The sequence below is a fragment of the Schistocerca americana genome, chromosome X, assembly GCF_021461395.2.
Source record: "Schistocerca americana isolate TAMUIC-IGC-003095 chromosome X, iqSchAmer2.1, whole genome shotgun sequence".
In the NCBI taxonomy this organism is placed as follows: Eukaryota; Metazoa; Arthropoda; class Insecta; order Orthoptera; family Acrididae; genus Schistocerca; species Schistocerca americana.
The window spans coordinates 806,631,767-806,649,337 of record NC_060130.1 but is presented as its reverse complement, the minus strand read 5'-3'; the positions used below and the strand labels follow the sequence as shown (position 1 = coordinate 806,649,337).

Below are 17,571 nucleotides of genomic sequence, written 5' to 3'. Positions count from 1 at the left end.
CCTCCTCCTTTTCTGGGCACTTAAATTTTTTTTTTGTCAGGATATGTATCAAGGGCTACTAGCCATGGCGTTATAACAGGACCCATTTGCCTGAAATAGGCAAAATGACAGGGAAATGACAGAAAACCTAAATCAGAATGGCTGAATGAAGACTGGAGCCTCCACCCTCCTGAATGCAAGGCCACTCTGTTTAAAACAGTGCTACCACCTCATTTGGTTTATCCTTAGTGTACAATACTGTTTTACAAACAAGTTATTTAATAATGTAAATGCCTAATGGTGCAATGTTCATTCATTTCTCGCTCCCAGTCACTGCACACACTATCAGATGATGTCAGGACCATTTTGTGTACGACAACCTCACATTTCCTAGACTGAAAAACTAAGTCTGCAACCCTCTATAATGAGTGAGATGTTGAGATCAGAAAGTGCATAACTTGTTGGTACTATACATTGCACATTTTTGGTAGTAATTTTTTCCATAAAATAATAAAAATGAAGGAAAAAATATAGTTTGCAAGTGTTATATGGAATGATAGATGTTTTATTACCATTATTATTATTTATTTGTGTTACATTTTTCACCAAACCCCTACACTGTGTTATCTAAGTAATCTTTCAGTGTACAGAATGTCTTTCTTAACAGGTACTTTTTAACTGCCTTTCTAAATAACTTTTTTTAAATAATTTCTTTCATCCCCTATGGGGCTTTATTGTATAGTATTCTTCCTTGGTAGAAAATGCTGTTTTGTGTACTATATTTATTCTTTCTTGGTAAATCTAAGTTTGGTCTATATCTAATTCCACAGTCATGGACAGAGCAGTTTGTGCAGTACTTGTCAATCTTAGTTTTAATGTGTACAGATGATTGGAAAATGCACTTGCTCAATGTATTAAAAATCCTTAGTGTTTTAAACAGGTCTCTACAATGAGCTTGACTGCGAGTTTTGGTTATTATTCTTATGGCCCTTTTCTGCAGCTTGAAATCTGTGCTCATATTTTTGTCCATTTGTTCCCCAGAAAGGAATGTCATAGCTAAGAACTGAATGAAGATTGAACAGTATGTAACTGAAAGACAATGGTTGTTACACTCTGATAACAGGACTCTAAGGGCATAACATGCTGATGGCAGTTCTGTTTGTAAATATCTTTGTGTGTTCACACCACTTCAAATGAGAATCAGTATTCATTCATAGAAATTCTGCATTTGTTACACAGTCCATATAGGTGCCACCTACATTTAATTTAAAAGTGTCATTATCCCTCTTCAGACTGAAATTCATGACATTTCTTTTCTTTATGTTCAATGTCACTTTACTGCTTTTTGACCAATTGTAAATTCCCTTGATGGTTTCATTTGCTTTCCTTGCAAAGATTTCTCTTGTTTCCTCGGTGACTACAATAGTGGTGTCATCAAAAAGGAGAATTTTTTTCCCCATGACTAACACTGTTGGGAAGGTCATTGCAGTATATCAGGAACTGTTTTGGTAATAAAATGCTACCCTGAGGAACTCTTATACTAACATATTGTGGTTCTGATAAGGGTTTTACTAAAAGTTTAGACTTACTTGAGGTATGTATTATCTGTACTCTTTGTAAACTATCTGCTATGTGTGATCTTACCCAGACATTACCTACACCACTTATTACTAATGCTTCTAGCTTATTTCGTAGAACCTTATGGCCAACAGCACCAAAAGCAATAGAAAGATATAAAAATATGTCTGCAACACACTCATCTTTGTCAAGAGCATCAAGTACCACTTCTGTGAATTTGGCTATGGCTGGTTCTGCAATCCAACCACTTCAGAAATCAAACTGTAATACACTTAAAAGATTGTATTTATTCAAGTAATTCATTAATCTGTCTTTCACAACTGATTCTATTATTTTTGAGAATGATGACAGCAAGGAAATGGGCCAGTAAGTTTTTCTATGTCAGCTGCATTGTATTTCTTTAGCAGAGGTACAACTCTTACCTAAGTCTCTGGAAACTTCCCTGATGTGAAGGACTGATTTATTATTTTGTTAAGGAAGCTTGTGTACTCTCTACCCACTGTTTCAATACTCATATTGGTACTTCATATAAGACTACTGACTCTTTATTTTTTAGTTTTCATACAATTTTACTGACTTCACTCTCTGTGGTTGGTTGCAACATCATTGTACTTAGAGCATAATTATTTGTAGGTGTTATATTTGTTTGTGGAAATTTTTGTTGTAACTTCTCCGTAATACTTGGAACATGCTCATTCACATAGTTTACCAGGTAGTGTGAATTAATTATGCTGAACAATAAATAATAATTAGTCACCATTTGTTATTATTTATGGAAGTTTTATATTTTGAGCGATAAACAGATTTGTGAGAGATAGACACCATGAAGGAATCCACAGTTCATACTGAAATTTATGGGACATAGAAAATAGCATAGGATATGGAAACAAATTTAATTTTATTGTGAGTGCAAATTTCTGATGTCTACAATATCCTCTGAAGAATAATACTAAAATAGGAGAGAGGATGGTATCTTGGAACATTTTTCAGACCTTTGCCTTTAGGCAGCTCTGTAATAGAAGTTTAATACATTTTCTTTTTTCATTTTGAAATGATAGCATTCTCTTTATGTGTGCTACAGTCTTGTTCCAAAATTACAAAAATTACTCCAGAAAAGTAAGATTTTTTTCAAATGTGAAAAATTGTTCTGAGGTACACATACCTATTTGAATTTAAAATTGTTGCAATAGAAAAAAATTGTCAACACTGTATTTAATAGTCTGTGTGATACGTTATTACTATACTACACACCAATAATCAGTTACTGAAATCAAATTAAGAAGAATACTTCAATGATACTTGGACCATACATAGAAAAAATTTCTACAGTAGATTGCAGAAGATAACTGAAAGAAATGGACAATGAGATGAACAGAAATGACATTTTATTTAAAAAAGACAATAATTTCACTGAAGTCCCCATGATTCATTATGGTCCCCTGGACATTACAAAAGACAGGACATGATTCTTAACAGGGGGTGTGTGTTCACCATGGATGACAATGCATGCTCTGCAATGTGTTCCAATGATGGCCACAAAGTTGTTAAGGAGCTGTTGTGGTAGGGTGTTCCATTCCTCTACCAACATGATTGACAACTTTTGGATGGTCGCTGGCAGATGTTGATGTGCTGCAGTACATTCCCCAATGCATCCCACATGTTCTCAGTGGGTTTTAAGTCAGTGAATGGGCAGGTCAGTCCATCCGTTGAATATGCTCTTATTCAAAGAGCTACTCCACCTGCACAGTTTGATGCTGGCACACATTCTTATCAATAAAACCAAGTCAAGGCCAAATGCACCTCTGAAAAGATGCACATGGAGAGGAGTGCAGTGTCACAATAACATTGACAAGTGAATGTACCATGTTCAAAGATTTGGAGGGAAGTACACCCATACAACATTATGCCACTCCACTCCAAAACAACTGGACTGCCAAAGCAACCATGTTCAACAGTGTTTCTGGGTGCACCTCTTGCCGCATGAAGGTATGTCCAGCATTGTTGAACATAATCATTTTGGTGGACCAGATGTTATGGTGTTTGGACGCATTCATTAGTTATTATTAGACCTACACCTGCATTACCCCTATTTGATTTTGTATTTGTATCCCTCTATTCACTTGAACAGAAGCCTTGTTGCTCCTGCCACTGCACTTCACTAATTCCCACTATATCTAACTTCAACCTGTCCATTTACCTTTTCAAATTTTCTGACCTATCTGCCTAATTAAGGGCTCTTACATTCCATGCTCCATCTTTTAGAATGGCAGTTCTATTTTTCCTGATGGCCACATCCTCCTGAGTAGTCCAACCATGGATCCAAATGGGGGACTATTTTCTTCCAGAATATTTTACACAAGAGGATACCATCATCATTTAATCTTACAGAAGAGCTACATGCCCTACATGTCCATGGCTGTAGTTTCCCCTTGCTTTCTGCCATTTGCAGAACAAGAACAGCATGGTCACATAGGCTGATGTTAAAAGGGCAGATCAGTCAATCACTCAGACTGAGTGCTAGTCCCACAAGATTTGCATGAAAACTTGTGTGATGTTTAGAAAGTAGGAAATGAAGTACTGATGGAAGTAAGCCTGTGATGATGGGTTGTGAGTCATGCTCGGGCAGCTCAGTCGGTAGAGCTCTTTCCTGTGAAAGGCAGAGGTCTTGGGTTAGAGTCCCGGTCCAGCACATTGTTTTAATCTACCAGGAAATTTCATATCAGCACACACTCCACTGGAATGTGGAAAATTCTTTCTGGAAATGATCCCACAAGCTGAGGGTAAGTCATGTCTCCAAAACATCCTTTCCTCCCGGAGTGCTAGTCCCCAAAGTTTTTCAGTGTAACTTCTGTGAAGTTTGGAAGGTAAGATATGAGTTACCAGTGCAAGTAAGACTGTATGGACAGGTTGTGAGTCATACGCAGATAGCTCAGTCAGTTGACCACTTGCCCGCAAAAGGTAAAGGTTGCAGTTTTCAGTCCCAGTCTGGCACACAGTTTTAACGTGTCAGGAATTTTCTTATCAGTGCACACTCTGTTGTAGGGTGAAAAATTCATCCTGGATGCAGGCTTTTGCCTACCTCTGAAACTCCTGGAAAGGCTGCTGCCCCTCTTCAGGACCCACAAGTTTGTCTTGCCTCTCCACAGATACCTCTGCATTATGGTGGACTTAAGGTACTGCTATCCGTATCAATGAGGCATGCAAGCCGCCCTACCGCAGCAAGGTCACTGGTTAATGAGGAGATGCTGTGCATTACTGATATTAAATCCCAAGAAAATCATATTAAATCATATATTCCACATTTGTTTTCAAATCTGCTTTTCAGGACACTAAATTGTGTTGCTATCTCACTGTTTACTTTATTTGCCTGGTGGGTTCTTAGCTGAATATGTCAGAAGCACAATCACTTGCTTACTATCAGTCTTTCAGCAGTCAGTGACAACAAACTGAAGATCAAGACTATGTTCGCTTAACAACAGCTAGGTTAAACACTACCTTGTGGTAAAATGTCATGTGACAATGAAGAAACTGTCACAGAGGATGATGGTTTCACTGACCAATGATTTAGTGCAATTAAAGAGGACATATGGGTAAAAAAATTGGATGGCTCTTTTTTTTCATCACAGACTGGTGTGGTATCAGCTGCACAATTTTCTGTTGATCTCTATGTTTTCATAAGAAGAGTTTATCTCTGAAGCAATGTCAGTTGGTTATGAACTCTATCTGGATAGCTTAGTCAATAGGAGCACAGAAAGGCAAGGTTGCAGATTTGAGTCTAGGTTTGGCACACAGTTTTAATTGGGCAAGAAGTTTCAGAAGTACATATGTTTTATACTGTAACTGGAAACAAATTTGCATGAATTAATCTTTGTTTTACCCAAAATTATATTGTAGCCATGAAGAATTTTTAAGGACTCTTTCTAAGTTATTTGTATCACAGAAATTACATACTATACGCAAGTTCTTAAGAAAATTAACACTTATATAAATATCTTACCAAACTGAAATAGTTCTTTTGTGTCACAATAAATGGCTCTTGATAATTACACTACTCTAGCACTTTACTTGATGAATTATGAACAAGTTTGTCTTCATTGTGTTGGTATATGATATTGTTTAGTGTTAGTATTGTTGTTACCAATAAGAGAGACAGAGAGAAACTCAATGCTATCACTTTACTGACTTTCGTTGAAAGCTACCAAATGGGTTACTATTTGTAAAGTGTGCTATGCACCCAGTCCATTAGACATATGCAAAGCACTGTTCCCGATATCAATGACATGTATCACTTTACTGAAGAAGCATCTACTTTATAAATAACTGAAGAAAAGTCAACATTATAATCTAAAATGCAAACTAAAGAAGAGTGTATTACTAGCAAATTAATTATTTTTAAATTTTTAGGAACTTACTGAACATCACATCCCAGTAATATTGTGTGGCAATAAAATAGATCTACGTGGTGATAAACTGGCTCAAGGAAAGACTTGTGTGGATCCTGAACATGGGCAAAAAATTGCAAGAGACCATGGTGTACCATTCTTTGAAACAAGCTCAAAAACAGGACTCAACATAACAGATGCAATAGTAGTGCTCACCAGGTAATTATATCAATTTTTGTCCTTGCTCTGTTTTTATGTCACCTCTAGACTGCATTTCTCTTACATTTGAAATTATCCAAGACAGTTCATTTTACTTTAACACTTTCTCCCCTTCATCACAATGAAGTTTGCATTGGAATGCCATGAATAATTCTTTGAATGTATAAAAAATTGCATTTACAAAACAAACCAAAAAACTGATCTGAATATTTTATGTTCTCAAGAAATAAAAGCATGGAATGTAGATACTAAAACCATAATATAATGAGGACTAAATATAGGAACCACAAAAAAATCTAACAAATTAAGATATTAGATGAGAATTTAATTCCAGTCAGTGACAGAGACAACAGCAAAATCCTATTAAGATGATCCCAGTGTATTTGCTTAGTAATCAGTGAAGTGTGTGTGAATCAGTGAGTGACAGTTATTTCTGACATGTGCTGAAATATCCAACACCACACCACTAATCAGTGTCATAATGGTTTGATTGATAAATACTCTATCAAAATGTTGACACTTTTCAGATCTCCCCATAAGCTGCAGAAATTATAACAACATTTGCTGAAAACAGGCAAAAGTGTGTTGCAATAAAACATAAATCTGAAAATACAGAGAGAAATGCATGCTTTGATTTTCTGCAGGTAAAATATGGAGAATCTCAGGGTTCACTACTTTAACCTCTGCTCTTTACCTTGTATATGAATGACATGCTCACTGAAGGAAATGTGAAAGTGATTATGTAAAACCCTAAGGGCATTCTTATTGGATCATTGCTTCTATTCAGTAGAAGAATTTCTAGATCATTTAAGACACAAAAGACTTGAAACAAGACAGTGCTGACACTGCAAGAAACTTTGTGGATAAAGCTAAAATACATGTATCTGCTGAAATAATTACTGTATTCATATATCCATGTAAGTGTGTGTGTGTGTGTGTGTGTGTGTGTGTGTGTGTGTGTGTGTGTGTGTGTGTGTGTGTGTGTATTTTTTTTGTATCCCACAATCTGGAAAGATTTATAGGATGAATCAATAAATCAAATCAATGTCTTGAGTGACACAACTTTACTAGTTTGCAGTGACTCCATGAAGGATTTGGAAAAGAGAGCCCATAAGAACATGCAAAATCTGACATGGGAAAACCATTGTGATAATACCTGCTCAAAAATAAGTACAAATATATTCTTAATGAAACAAATGTGCTTTGTGATGGACACAGAAACCACGCTAAAAATGTACTGTGGGCTTATCTTCCCTCGCATCTTTTACCATACACCAGTATGGGGAGGAGCAATAGATGAACACATCCAGACAATTTGAAAACTTCAAAAGAAAGCTATCAAATGAATGGAAAAACTAACACTATGTGAATCCTGTAAAAACAAATTCAAAGAATTTAAAATATTAACTGACCAAGTTTGTACACAGATGATAAAATACTCCTTTTAAGGGTGAATTGTAAAGCATCTTCAAACAAAGAATTTCATGAGCACAGCACAAGAACTAGATGCAATTACCATATCTGCAGTAAAAAACTGAAAATGTCAGATAGGAACACTACAAAATCAGGATGCTTATTTCATAGCAGACTGCCACTTAGCATGAAGGAACTGAGCCCCTTCAAAAGAAAACTGAAGAAAGATCTCATTTTTGGATGTTGTTATAAGGTGCAACAGTAATTACAGACAAAGACATAAGACAAATATAAACATAAATTTGAAAATGAAGTACAACACTTCATTTTTCATGTGGAAACAAATTTCCTGAAAAAAGGAAAACAATGTGCAGAGCTGAAAATACTGAAGAGAACATATAGGATAAGTGTATTTAGGGCAAATATAATTTAAATTAGTTTTGACTATGAAACTTCCTGGCAGATTAAAACTGTGTGCTGGACCAAAACTCGAACTCGGGACCTTTGCCTTTAGCGGGCAAGTGCCCGCAAAAGGCAAAGGTCCCGAGTTCGAGTCTCAGTTTGGCACACAGTTTTAATCTGCCAGGAAGTTTCATATCAGCACACACTCCACTGCAGAGTGGAAATTCTCATTCTGGAGTTTTGACTATGTATAAAATTTCCAAATATTTTCTGCAGTATGGCTAACATACATTCTATAAAAACTAGTTTTCAGTTTGCATAAATTTAGTTGTATTTTCAACCATGACACAGAAACACATAATTTTTCAGGCTTTTCTTATGTGTGTAAATTATGTCATGTAAATTAATGCAGGCTTTTGGTATGTACAGGGTGCCTATAATTAAAGTGTCAGTTTCAAAGCACTTTAGAAAGAGAACCACTGCTCAGAATTTGAACAGTATATTATTGATGCAGAGGAAAAATTCATGGAACAAAAAATGTTTAATGAAAATTTTACCTTAAGGCAAATGGGGTCAGCTACAAGTGACAGATGAATTGCAGCACTGGAGCAATGGTTTGTGTTGCACATTACAGCCTCCATACTATTCAATGTGTGTGATTGCACAAGTTTGACAATCAACAGTTGTGGCACTGTTAGGTAAGCCCATCCACCATGGCAACATCATCCCACATCAGATGGGAAAAACTAGATTTAATAGTTCTGAGGCCAGAAACTGCACAAAAAGCAGACTGACTTCTGTTTCTGATAGTCATGAGACTGGAGCAGTACATGTACAATAAGCTAGCCACCATTTTCTGTCACAAGCTGAGATCAAGAAACCACATATTCCCCAACAGATCGGAGTGTCTCAGGGATTCAGAATGTGTTGTGCATTATGTGTCTTCAATTCAGCTACATTCATAATTGGAGCATTGAACACAATATATTTTACATAACCACCACAGACTGATGTCACATGAATTAAGACCAGGTGGTCTACATGACCAGTTTGTAGGGAAGCGAGGGCTGATAATTCTAGCATCTCTGAAAAGCCTCTGACACAGCTGCTTCACTGGCTGTGCAATGTGCAGAAGAGTGCCATATTGCATAAAAATTATTCTACTCGTGCTGTTGAAGGGTTGGTTCAAATGGCTCTAGGCACTATGGGACTGAACATGAAGGGTTGGAATGTTGTTTAGTGTGTAAAAGATTCTCATGGCATTTATCAGTGATGGTGCAGATAAAAGGACCCACAGGTCTTATCTCTTCAAGAAATATGGTCCTATTATAAACAATGCTGTCAACCCACACCACATAGTCACCTACGCATAATGAAGTAGTACCCATTGATGTGCATGCAGATTTTCCATTGCCCATAATCTGCAATTCTGTGTATTTACATGATGGATGGAAATGGACTCTGTCCATAGAATGTTCTGTGGCCACTCATTGTCCACTTCAGTGCAAGCAAGAAATTTCAGGACAAATGTTTGTCTTGATGGCAGCTCAGCAAGAAGCAACTCCTGAATATGGGTGATTTTGTATGGATATCAATGCAGGATGTTTCATAGCATTTTATGTACCATGCTCACAGGCATGTCCAACATTCAGTCAATTACCCATGCACTGCACATTTTTACACCACCACTTGACCCCTCCTGCAATACAGTGGCCACATCTTCGACAGATGTTAAATCAACTGCTTTCCTCCCTATGCCACATTGCACTTCAAAAGGAACTGTCATTTTTAATTTTGTAATTTTTTTCTGCAAACCCTTACCAGACACTGGACCAGTGACAGTTTTCATTACACTTCAAAAGACCCTGTCTCTTTGAAAATTGTGACCATTTTCTCCAGACCCTTTGCAGACATTGGACCAATTCTGGTAAAATTTGACATCAATCTGATCATCAATTCTCTTTCTGAGGTGTTTTGAAACTGGAACTTTAAGCATGGACACCCTGTATAACATGCTGTGTACTACAGTTGATTATCTGTAAACACTATTGTCATAAAAATGTTTTCATGCATCATTAAAAAATTTCTAAGAAATTTGTTTACTCTCTATAAAACTGCAACATGACATGTCGAATGTCATTGTAATATATATGATCACTGGAGAAAAAATAAACTATACTATATTATACTATTTTTCATACAAACTGACTTTAGTAATATTGAATACATCTGGGATGCTGCTATGAGCACTTTAGGTGAGGCTCTGATGATTTCTGTGAGATGTGGTTTGAGCAGCTGTGAATCAGAATGGCTCCACAATGCTACAATCAGCATTGTAATAATACACATTACTGAAGCTACAATTCATGTAACTCACTATTACAAAATGATTTGGTGTATATTTTACTTTATCTTAGTTATGCTTTCTTGTAATACCTATATGATCTGGACTAAAATTTAAGTTTTTGTTTGTTACTTCAGGGAAATGTTGACCCAAGAAGACATTGAGGTACATACTTCATCACTAAAAATATCTCCTAAGGGTCACAAATCAAAACCCTGTTGCCATAATTAAAATTTCAGTTTAATTAAGATCTTGTAATGCCAACACTTTTAAATTAATATTTTGAGGACCTTATAGAGATAAGAAGTAACCTAGATATCTCATATTATCAGTATTATCCTTATATACTCTATGAGCTAGGCAGTCAGCAATGTGAGAATACTGTTTTGTACAGTAAAAATATGGCCTACAGTTATTATATACAGCTATTTGTTAAGTATCCAAATGTTCCAAACAAATTAATCTATATACTCCAATAATAAAAAGATTTAGCAATATAATAACAAAAATTCTCTAACTTAGAGTAGAATAGTTTCTTTTGTCTGTGATATGTCACATTACTTTATCAGATGAATTTTAAATGGAAATTATTTTCCTCATACTGTAAACAGAAAAACATTCAGAAAATTCATTACCAGGTAGAACATAGTAGCAAGTAGAAATGTGAACCAATACCTTTTTTGCATGTTGTATTTACACAATTAAGTATTACTCAATAATAAAATGCTGTTTAATTTACAAGATGGAACTCTTCCACACATTATAGAATCTGCATGTCAAGTAACACAAATGATCATCTATAATAATGTATGGTAAGGCCTGGTTGGGAATCACGAATTATTTATAAATAAAGAAGACAACTCACTGAAACACAGAAGAACTGCTTTCCCAATAGGTATGCAAACAAAAGGAACAGAGCTTTGCTAGCTTTCAGAATGAACTTCCTTTTTCAAGCTTGTAGGAGAAGTATGTACACAAACACATACACATGCACATGCTATTCTCCCTATGTTCTGCTCAGTTGACTGCCACAGTTGACTGGCCCACAGTGAGTGTACTGGGGTTAGGTGGGTGTGCAGGGTGGGGTGGGGTGGGATGGAGAGAGGCGGGAGGCAGGGAGAGTGTTGGGAGAGGGTTGGAGTGGTATGGGGATGGACTAGGATGTTGTGGAAGGTGGGTGGGTGGCAGAACACCTGTGAAACCTGCCTGTAAAATTGTGTGCCCAGCCACCTGCCCCCTCTACCTGCATCCCTAGCTAGCGCACATGTGGCTCCTCACTCTTCCATTAGCCACTAGATGTCTCCCGCAACCCTCTCCCTGCCTCCTGCTTCTCTCCATCTGTCACCCCTCCAACCCTGCTCCCCCACCTCACACCTGTACTCTCATTGTGAGCCAGGAAACAGCTGGCAGTCAACTGAGCAAAATGTAGAGAGACAGGCATGTGCATGTGACTGAGTGTGTTCATGGGCATGTTTCTTGTACAAGCTTGAGAAGGGAAGTTCAATCCGAAAGATAGCAAAGCTCTGTACTTTTGCTTGTGTACCTATTAACAAAGCAGCACATCTGCCTTCTGGTGAGTCATCTTTTTTATTCCTAAATAATTCATAAATTTTCATCTGTGCCATTTCTAAGTCATATTACAAAAATTTACTTTTAGGGATTGTTTCATTTTGTCATTTTTATACCTCAAATCACTGAAACATAAGCCATTAGTGTACTGTAATGAGAAATGAGGCTATCAGCTGATGAATCATGAAAGTGAGTCCAGATACTTTTCATGATGTTATGTTCTAAGCTTTTTGTAAGAAGGGAAAAAGGAAGAAAGCACAAGATGGGTGACCTGAGAATACATAATTAAGAGACCTATAAAAACTATAGGATCTCCTAACTAAGTGTCTCCAGAATGAACAGTGTTTCTAATCTACAAATCTTTAACACAGTGCGGCTCTTCAGCAACTGTGAATTGTTCAGAAATTAAGAAAATCAGCCTTCAGTTGCAAGGTAAAATTTTATTAGTTTCCCTAGGTTTCGATGCCAATAATGGTATCTTCTTCAGAAGCTATAAATTAACCCATATGGATATATGTTACACATTGAAATACATCATCAATCCAATGATTTCATAATAAAGAAAATCATGATACTTACAAAAATTAAATTATTTTGAGGGCCAAACGTTGGCCATGTCACAGAATAAAATTAAAAGAAAATAAAGACACATAGTCATAAGATTGTGTATGTCAGAACTAAAAACATTAAGACAAACATAGACAGAGCTACGCCATCCAGGATTAAGATTCACATGTAAGCAACAAGGATACTAGGCATCACAAGCAGTTCCATGGCAAGGCTCGGCCAGTGGCCAAGCGCATGCGTGAGCGCAAGTGCAACCACTAGCGCTAGAGACAAGCTGTCTCAAAATTACTTAGAGCAAATGTAAATTATAAACAAATTGTGACAGGAAGCAGTCCTACAGATGGACAAATCTACCTTTTGGTACAATACATTAAACAATTTACCTGGAAACTAGCTACAAAGTCAGGTCATGAAAATTTACATTCAAATATTATAATAAGAGGGCAAGCCCCACTGCAGTAACTAATAAATTAGTATGGGAAACACAAGCATGCGAAGCATAAAATATCTTGAACTCTTGCATAATGAAATCAGAGGATGTAAATTAGACACCCTTGAGGAATTGCAAATTTTTAAACATCTTATTATTGATAGAAAAAATTTACTTAATGATCTGTTGCAACTAAAAAATGGAAATCATTTTGAAGGATTTCAACCTGTACTCCAGTGGAGGTGACCCACAGTCTGCTTTGAATGGCCGATGCTGTTTCCTATCTGCTTTGTCCCTTTATTATAGTGTGGTTGTGCAATGTGTCTCTATGTATTTTGTATTATACTGGTAATGACACCTAGTTGGTATGGTGTTTCCTAATTTGCCTGTTGCACACTTGTGTTTCCCATACTAATTTATTAGTTACTGTAGTGGGGCTTCGCCCTCTTATTATATTATTTGAATGTAAATTTTCATGCCCTGACTTTGTAGCTAGTTCTCAGGTAAATTGTTTAATGTACTGTACCAATAGGTAGGTTTGTCCATTTATAGGACTGCTTCCCACCACAATTTGTTTACAATTTATGTTTGCTCTTAGTAACTTTGAGACAGCTTGTCTCTAACGCTTGCACTTGTGCTTCCACTCACGCGTGCGCTTGGCCACTGGCCGAGCCTTGCCGCGGAACTGCTCACAACACTTAGTTTCCTTGTTGCTTACATGTGACTCTTAATCCTGACTAGCGTAGCTCTGTCTATGTTTGTCTTAATGTTTTTAGTCTTGACAGGCATAATCTTATGACTATGCGTCTCTATTCTGTTTTAATTTTATTCTGTGACATGGCCAACATTTGGTCATCAAAATAATTTAATTTTTGTAAGTACCACAATTTTCTTTATTATGAAATCATTAGATTGATGATGTATTTCAATGTGTAACATATGTCCATATGGGTTAATTTATAGGCTCTGAAGAGGATACCATTATTTGTATCAAAACCTAGGAAAACTAATAAAAGTTTACCTTGCAACTGAAGGATTATTTTCTTAAGTTCTGTTTCCAATCTAATGTAAAAGAGGAAATGGGTGGACAGATATTCTGTTAGATTGGGCAGTTCCAGCTCAGTAACTGTGCTCAGTCAACTGCTTACCAGCTGCCGGCATTTTTTAGTGACAAATGTGCTCAACATTTGAACTAATTTTAATGCTCTTTACAGTCTCCTAGAGCATAAAGATACAAAATGCTAGATAATATACAGTAGGTTCCACTTTAAGACTAGTTCCAGGGATAAATTTAGATTAGTTTACATTTTTACGATTTTTTATATAGATTATTATTCTTCAGGAAGTTTACCTTCCTTACAGGCACTGGCCAAAATCACCATATTGCCTACTAAAAACTTTGATAGAAATAATTCAAAAGCCAAGGTCGCTTAAATACTGTTTACTGGATAACCAATTTCAACACACTACAGGTGCCATCATCAGATCTGAATGTAGCTTAACATTCATAAACCTTTTGGATATAATGATACATGAGACAGACCAGCTGATATAAAATCATTGTCACAAAAAATAAAAAACAACTGCTCTCATGGTCATTGTTTTTTTATTTTTTGTGACAATGATGTTATATTAGCTGGTCTGCCACATGTATCATTATATCCAAATGGTTCATAAATGTTAAGTTACATTCAGATCCGATGATGGCACCTTTAGTGTTGAAACCGGTTATCCAGTAAACAGTATTTAAGCAATCTTGGCTTTTGAATTATTTCTACAACAGAGTGATTGCCCCACTACACAATATGTGTTCACTGCAAAAAACTTTAATATTTTTCTTCAATGCTATTTCCTATGAGTGTTAAATGACAGAAAGCACAGTCATCCTTGACATTTATAGCAAATGAGTTCCATTACAGAGATTTTCCTGTTTAGTGTTGGAATGCCACTGGATGAATAGTAACTATTATTCATGAAGAGTATGATCAATGAAATTTATAATATAGATCTTCAAATTCCCTATCTCCTACTTTTCCATACATATCACTGCTATTTTCCTAATAAGATTTAGATACATATATGTAGAATGAATGAATGAGTGAATATGTTGTGTGAGGTTCAAGTCAAGGCTATGAACTAACTAGTTGACAACTTAAAAATAATAGTTCATAAGTCATTTTCTCATTTATACTGTTTCATTTTTGTACATTTAGATCACTGCAAAATAATACATGAAGGCTTGTTCCACAACATTCAAAATTATTATCTTAAATAAAATAAAATGAATTGAAAAGTCTGAGATAGATTTGTGACTGATAATACAAACAAAAAATAATGAGTGTTTGGAAATAATCAGCTCATTTCCTTTTCTACCTCAAATCAGTGACATGCAAGGCATTGTGTACCGTACTGAGAAATGAGGCCATCAGTTTATGAATTGTGAATGTGAGTCCGGATACTTTTAATCACATTATATTCGAAGTTTATTGTAGGAAGGAAGGAAGATTAGGGTTTAACGCCCCATTGACATAAAGTCAATAGATGTGGTTAAGCCTTTAGAATTAGGAAATAATGTGTCCTTTATGACCTAATTAAGACTAATTGTTAATTTCGACCTATAACATTTGTGATCAGCATTGTACACATTAACTGTTGTCACCAAAGATGCTTGCCATTCTTTAGACTAAATAAGACCATTGGCTGTAACCAAAATGGCTCTATGTATGTTTGATTAAATTGTTTATTGTTAAGCACTCAATAAAAAGGAAAAATGTTTCATAATTATGCCAGTTTGTATTATCTACTAACTCTCTTCCTTACTATGTTTTATGACAGTTGTAATGTTTAAAAAAATACCAGATACCCATTGTATTAATAATCTTGGCAAAACAAAGAAATAGTTAATAAAATATGTTACATTATGCTAGTTCATAAGTCACAAATTACTATACATTTGTCTTGGATAGTATCAAAAGAACTGAATATTCTGAGGAAAATTACTTATTTATTATAGAAGTAAAAAGTAAGCAGTGTTCAAAGACAATCAACTCATTTATTTCTCTTCATATTTCATTTAACTAGAATACAGGTCACTGTGTGCTGTACAAAAAATGGGGCCATCAGCTTCTGAATCATGAAAAAGTAACTCAGTACCTTTTATGACAGTACATTTGAAGATTGTTATACTAGTCAGTATCATTTCATTTTATGTTAATTATGATCTATGATTTCTGTGATCAGCCTAAAGTAAGTTATCTACTGTCACCAAAGATTCTTGTCATTTGGTAAACCAAGTGAACACCTCTGCTTGTAGGCAGTATAGCTTGATGTACATTTGACTAATCTGTATTAGTGTTAAGTATTGAATAAAAGTAAAATTTGTTTCACGGTTATACAAGTGTATGTTTTTTGCAGACTGTATTCCTCACAACATATTTATCATAATATCTAATATTTAAAACAATACCAGAGACACTTTTTATTAGCAGCCATGGCAAAACAAAGCAAAGTACCTGATTAAATGTTATGTTAGTTCATATAATCAGAAATTACAGTAGAAAGGTATTATGTTTCAAAACCTGTAAAGTTGTTCAACTATTGCTAGTCTCTTAATTACTATCATAATGCATTATGAGCAGTGCTGTGTAGTTACAGAAAGGTTAATCATATCCATTCAATATTTAGATACTAACTGACAATAAGAAACTCCTTTTCTAAGTATACTTTCAAATAATTTTTCCTCATTTTCTGTTGGATTATTAATTGCTCTACTTACATAAATTAATTTATTTTTGCACAAGTCATGATTGATTCTGCATTTCACAAACATAAATTAGGCATTTTTGTGGATAATAATTACAACTGCATGCAAACAATATGCAAGCATTGAAAACATTCTTTTTTTCAGAGTCTCATTAAATTTCTATGTATGAAAATTACAGCGTCATCATGTTATGGACCAGAGAAATAAAATGTATTATAAAAGTGACTCATAAAAAATTGCGTATGTAATTTTATTTTTAGCATTGTAGAAGAAGTCTCCAGTGAGAAAACTATTAGTGACAGAGTTCCACACATGCAGCACCAAGGGCTCATGCATAGTATAATACTGACTGGAAAATATTATAAATCTTGTTCTGGATCTTCAACTGTCCATAGTTTGTCAATGATATGAGAGCTGTTTGAAAAGTAAGGTCCAATTGGTTGTGAAATGGAAACCACAGGTAATATCAAAAAAATTTTATTCACAACAGTTAGCCACATCTTCCAGCTGCCCCTCTAAACAGTCACCGCTCTGACTTAGACATTTGTCATAGCGTTGTTCAAACTTTCCAGCATCCTCATCACAGAAAGCAGCTGCCTGTGCTTTCTGCCAATTATCTACACTAGTCTACAGCTCATTGTCTGTGCCATAATGTTGGATTCATAGCCAGTGATTCATGTAAGCAAAGATGAAACTCAGAGGGAGCCAATTAAGAGCTGTATTGTGGGTGATTGAACACTTCCCATCAAAAATGTTGCAGGGGCGTCTTCATTGCCCCTGCAGAATGCAGCTGAGAATTGTGTTGAAGAAATAAATGCATGAAATTTATGTTATTTGGGCTGCATAACTTCAGGTGAAATCTCTCACCAGATCCACATATTTGGTGGGAGACACTGTTGTTGTAGGCATCTCTACATGCTCACTA

The 17,571-nt window shown here is 35.7% G+C and overlaps 1 protein-coding gene across 1 annotated transcript in view; it reads left to right on the top strand.

The window, feature by feature from the left end:
- Positions 1–10,548, top strand: part of LOC124556331 (ras and EF-hand domain-containing protein-like) — a 207,951-nt gene extending 197,403 nt beyond the window's left edge. The window contains exons 12-13 of the mRNA XM_047130301.1: positions 5,962–6,158; positions 10,455–10,548. Coding sequence (XP_046986257.1) covers positions 5,962–6,158; positions 10,455–10,548 — 291 coding nt within the window. The remainder of the gene's footprint in view (positions 1–5,961; positions 6,159–10,454) is intronic.
- The last annotated feature ends 7,023 nt before the right edge of the window (positions 10,549–17,571 follow it).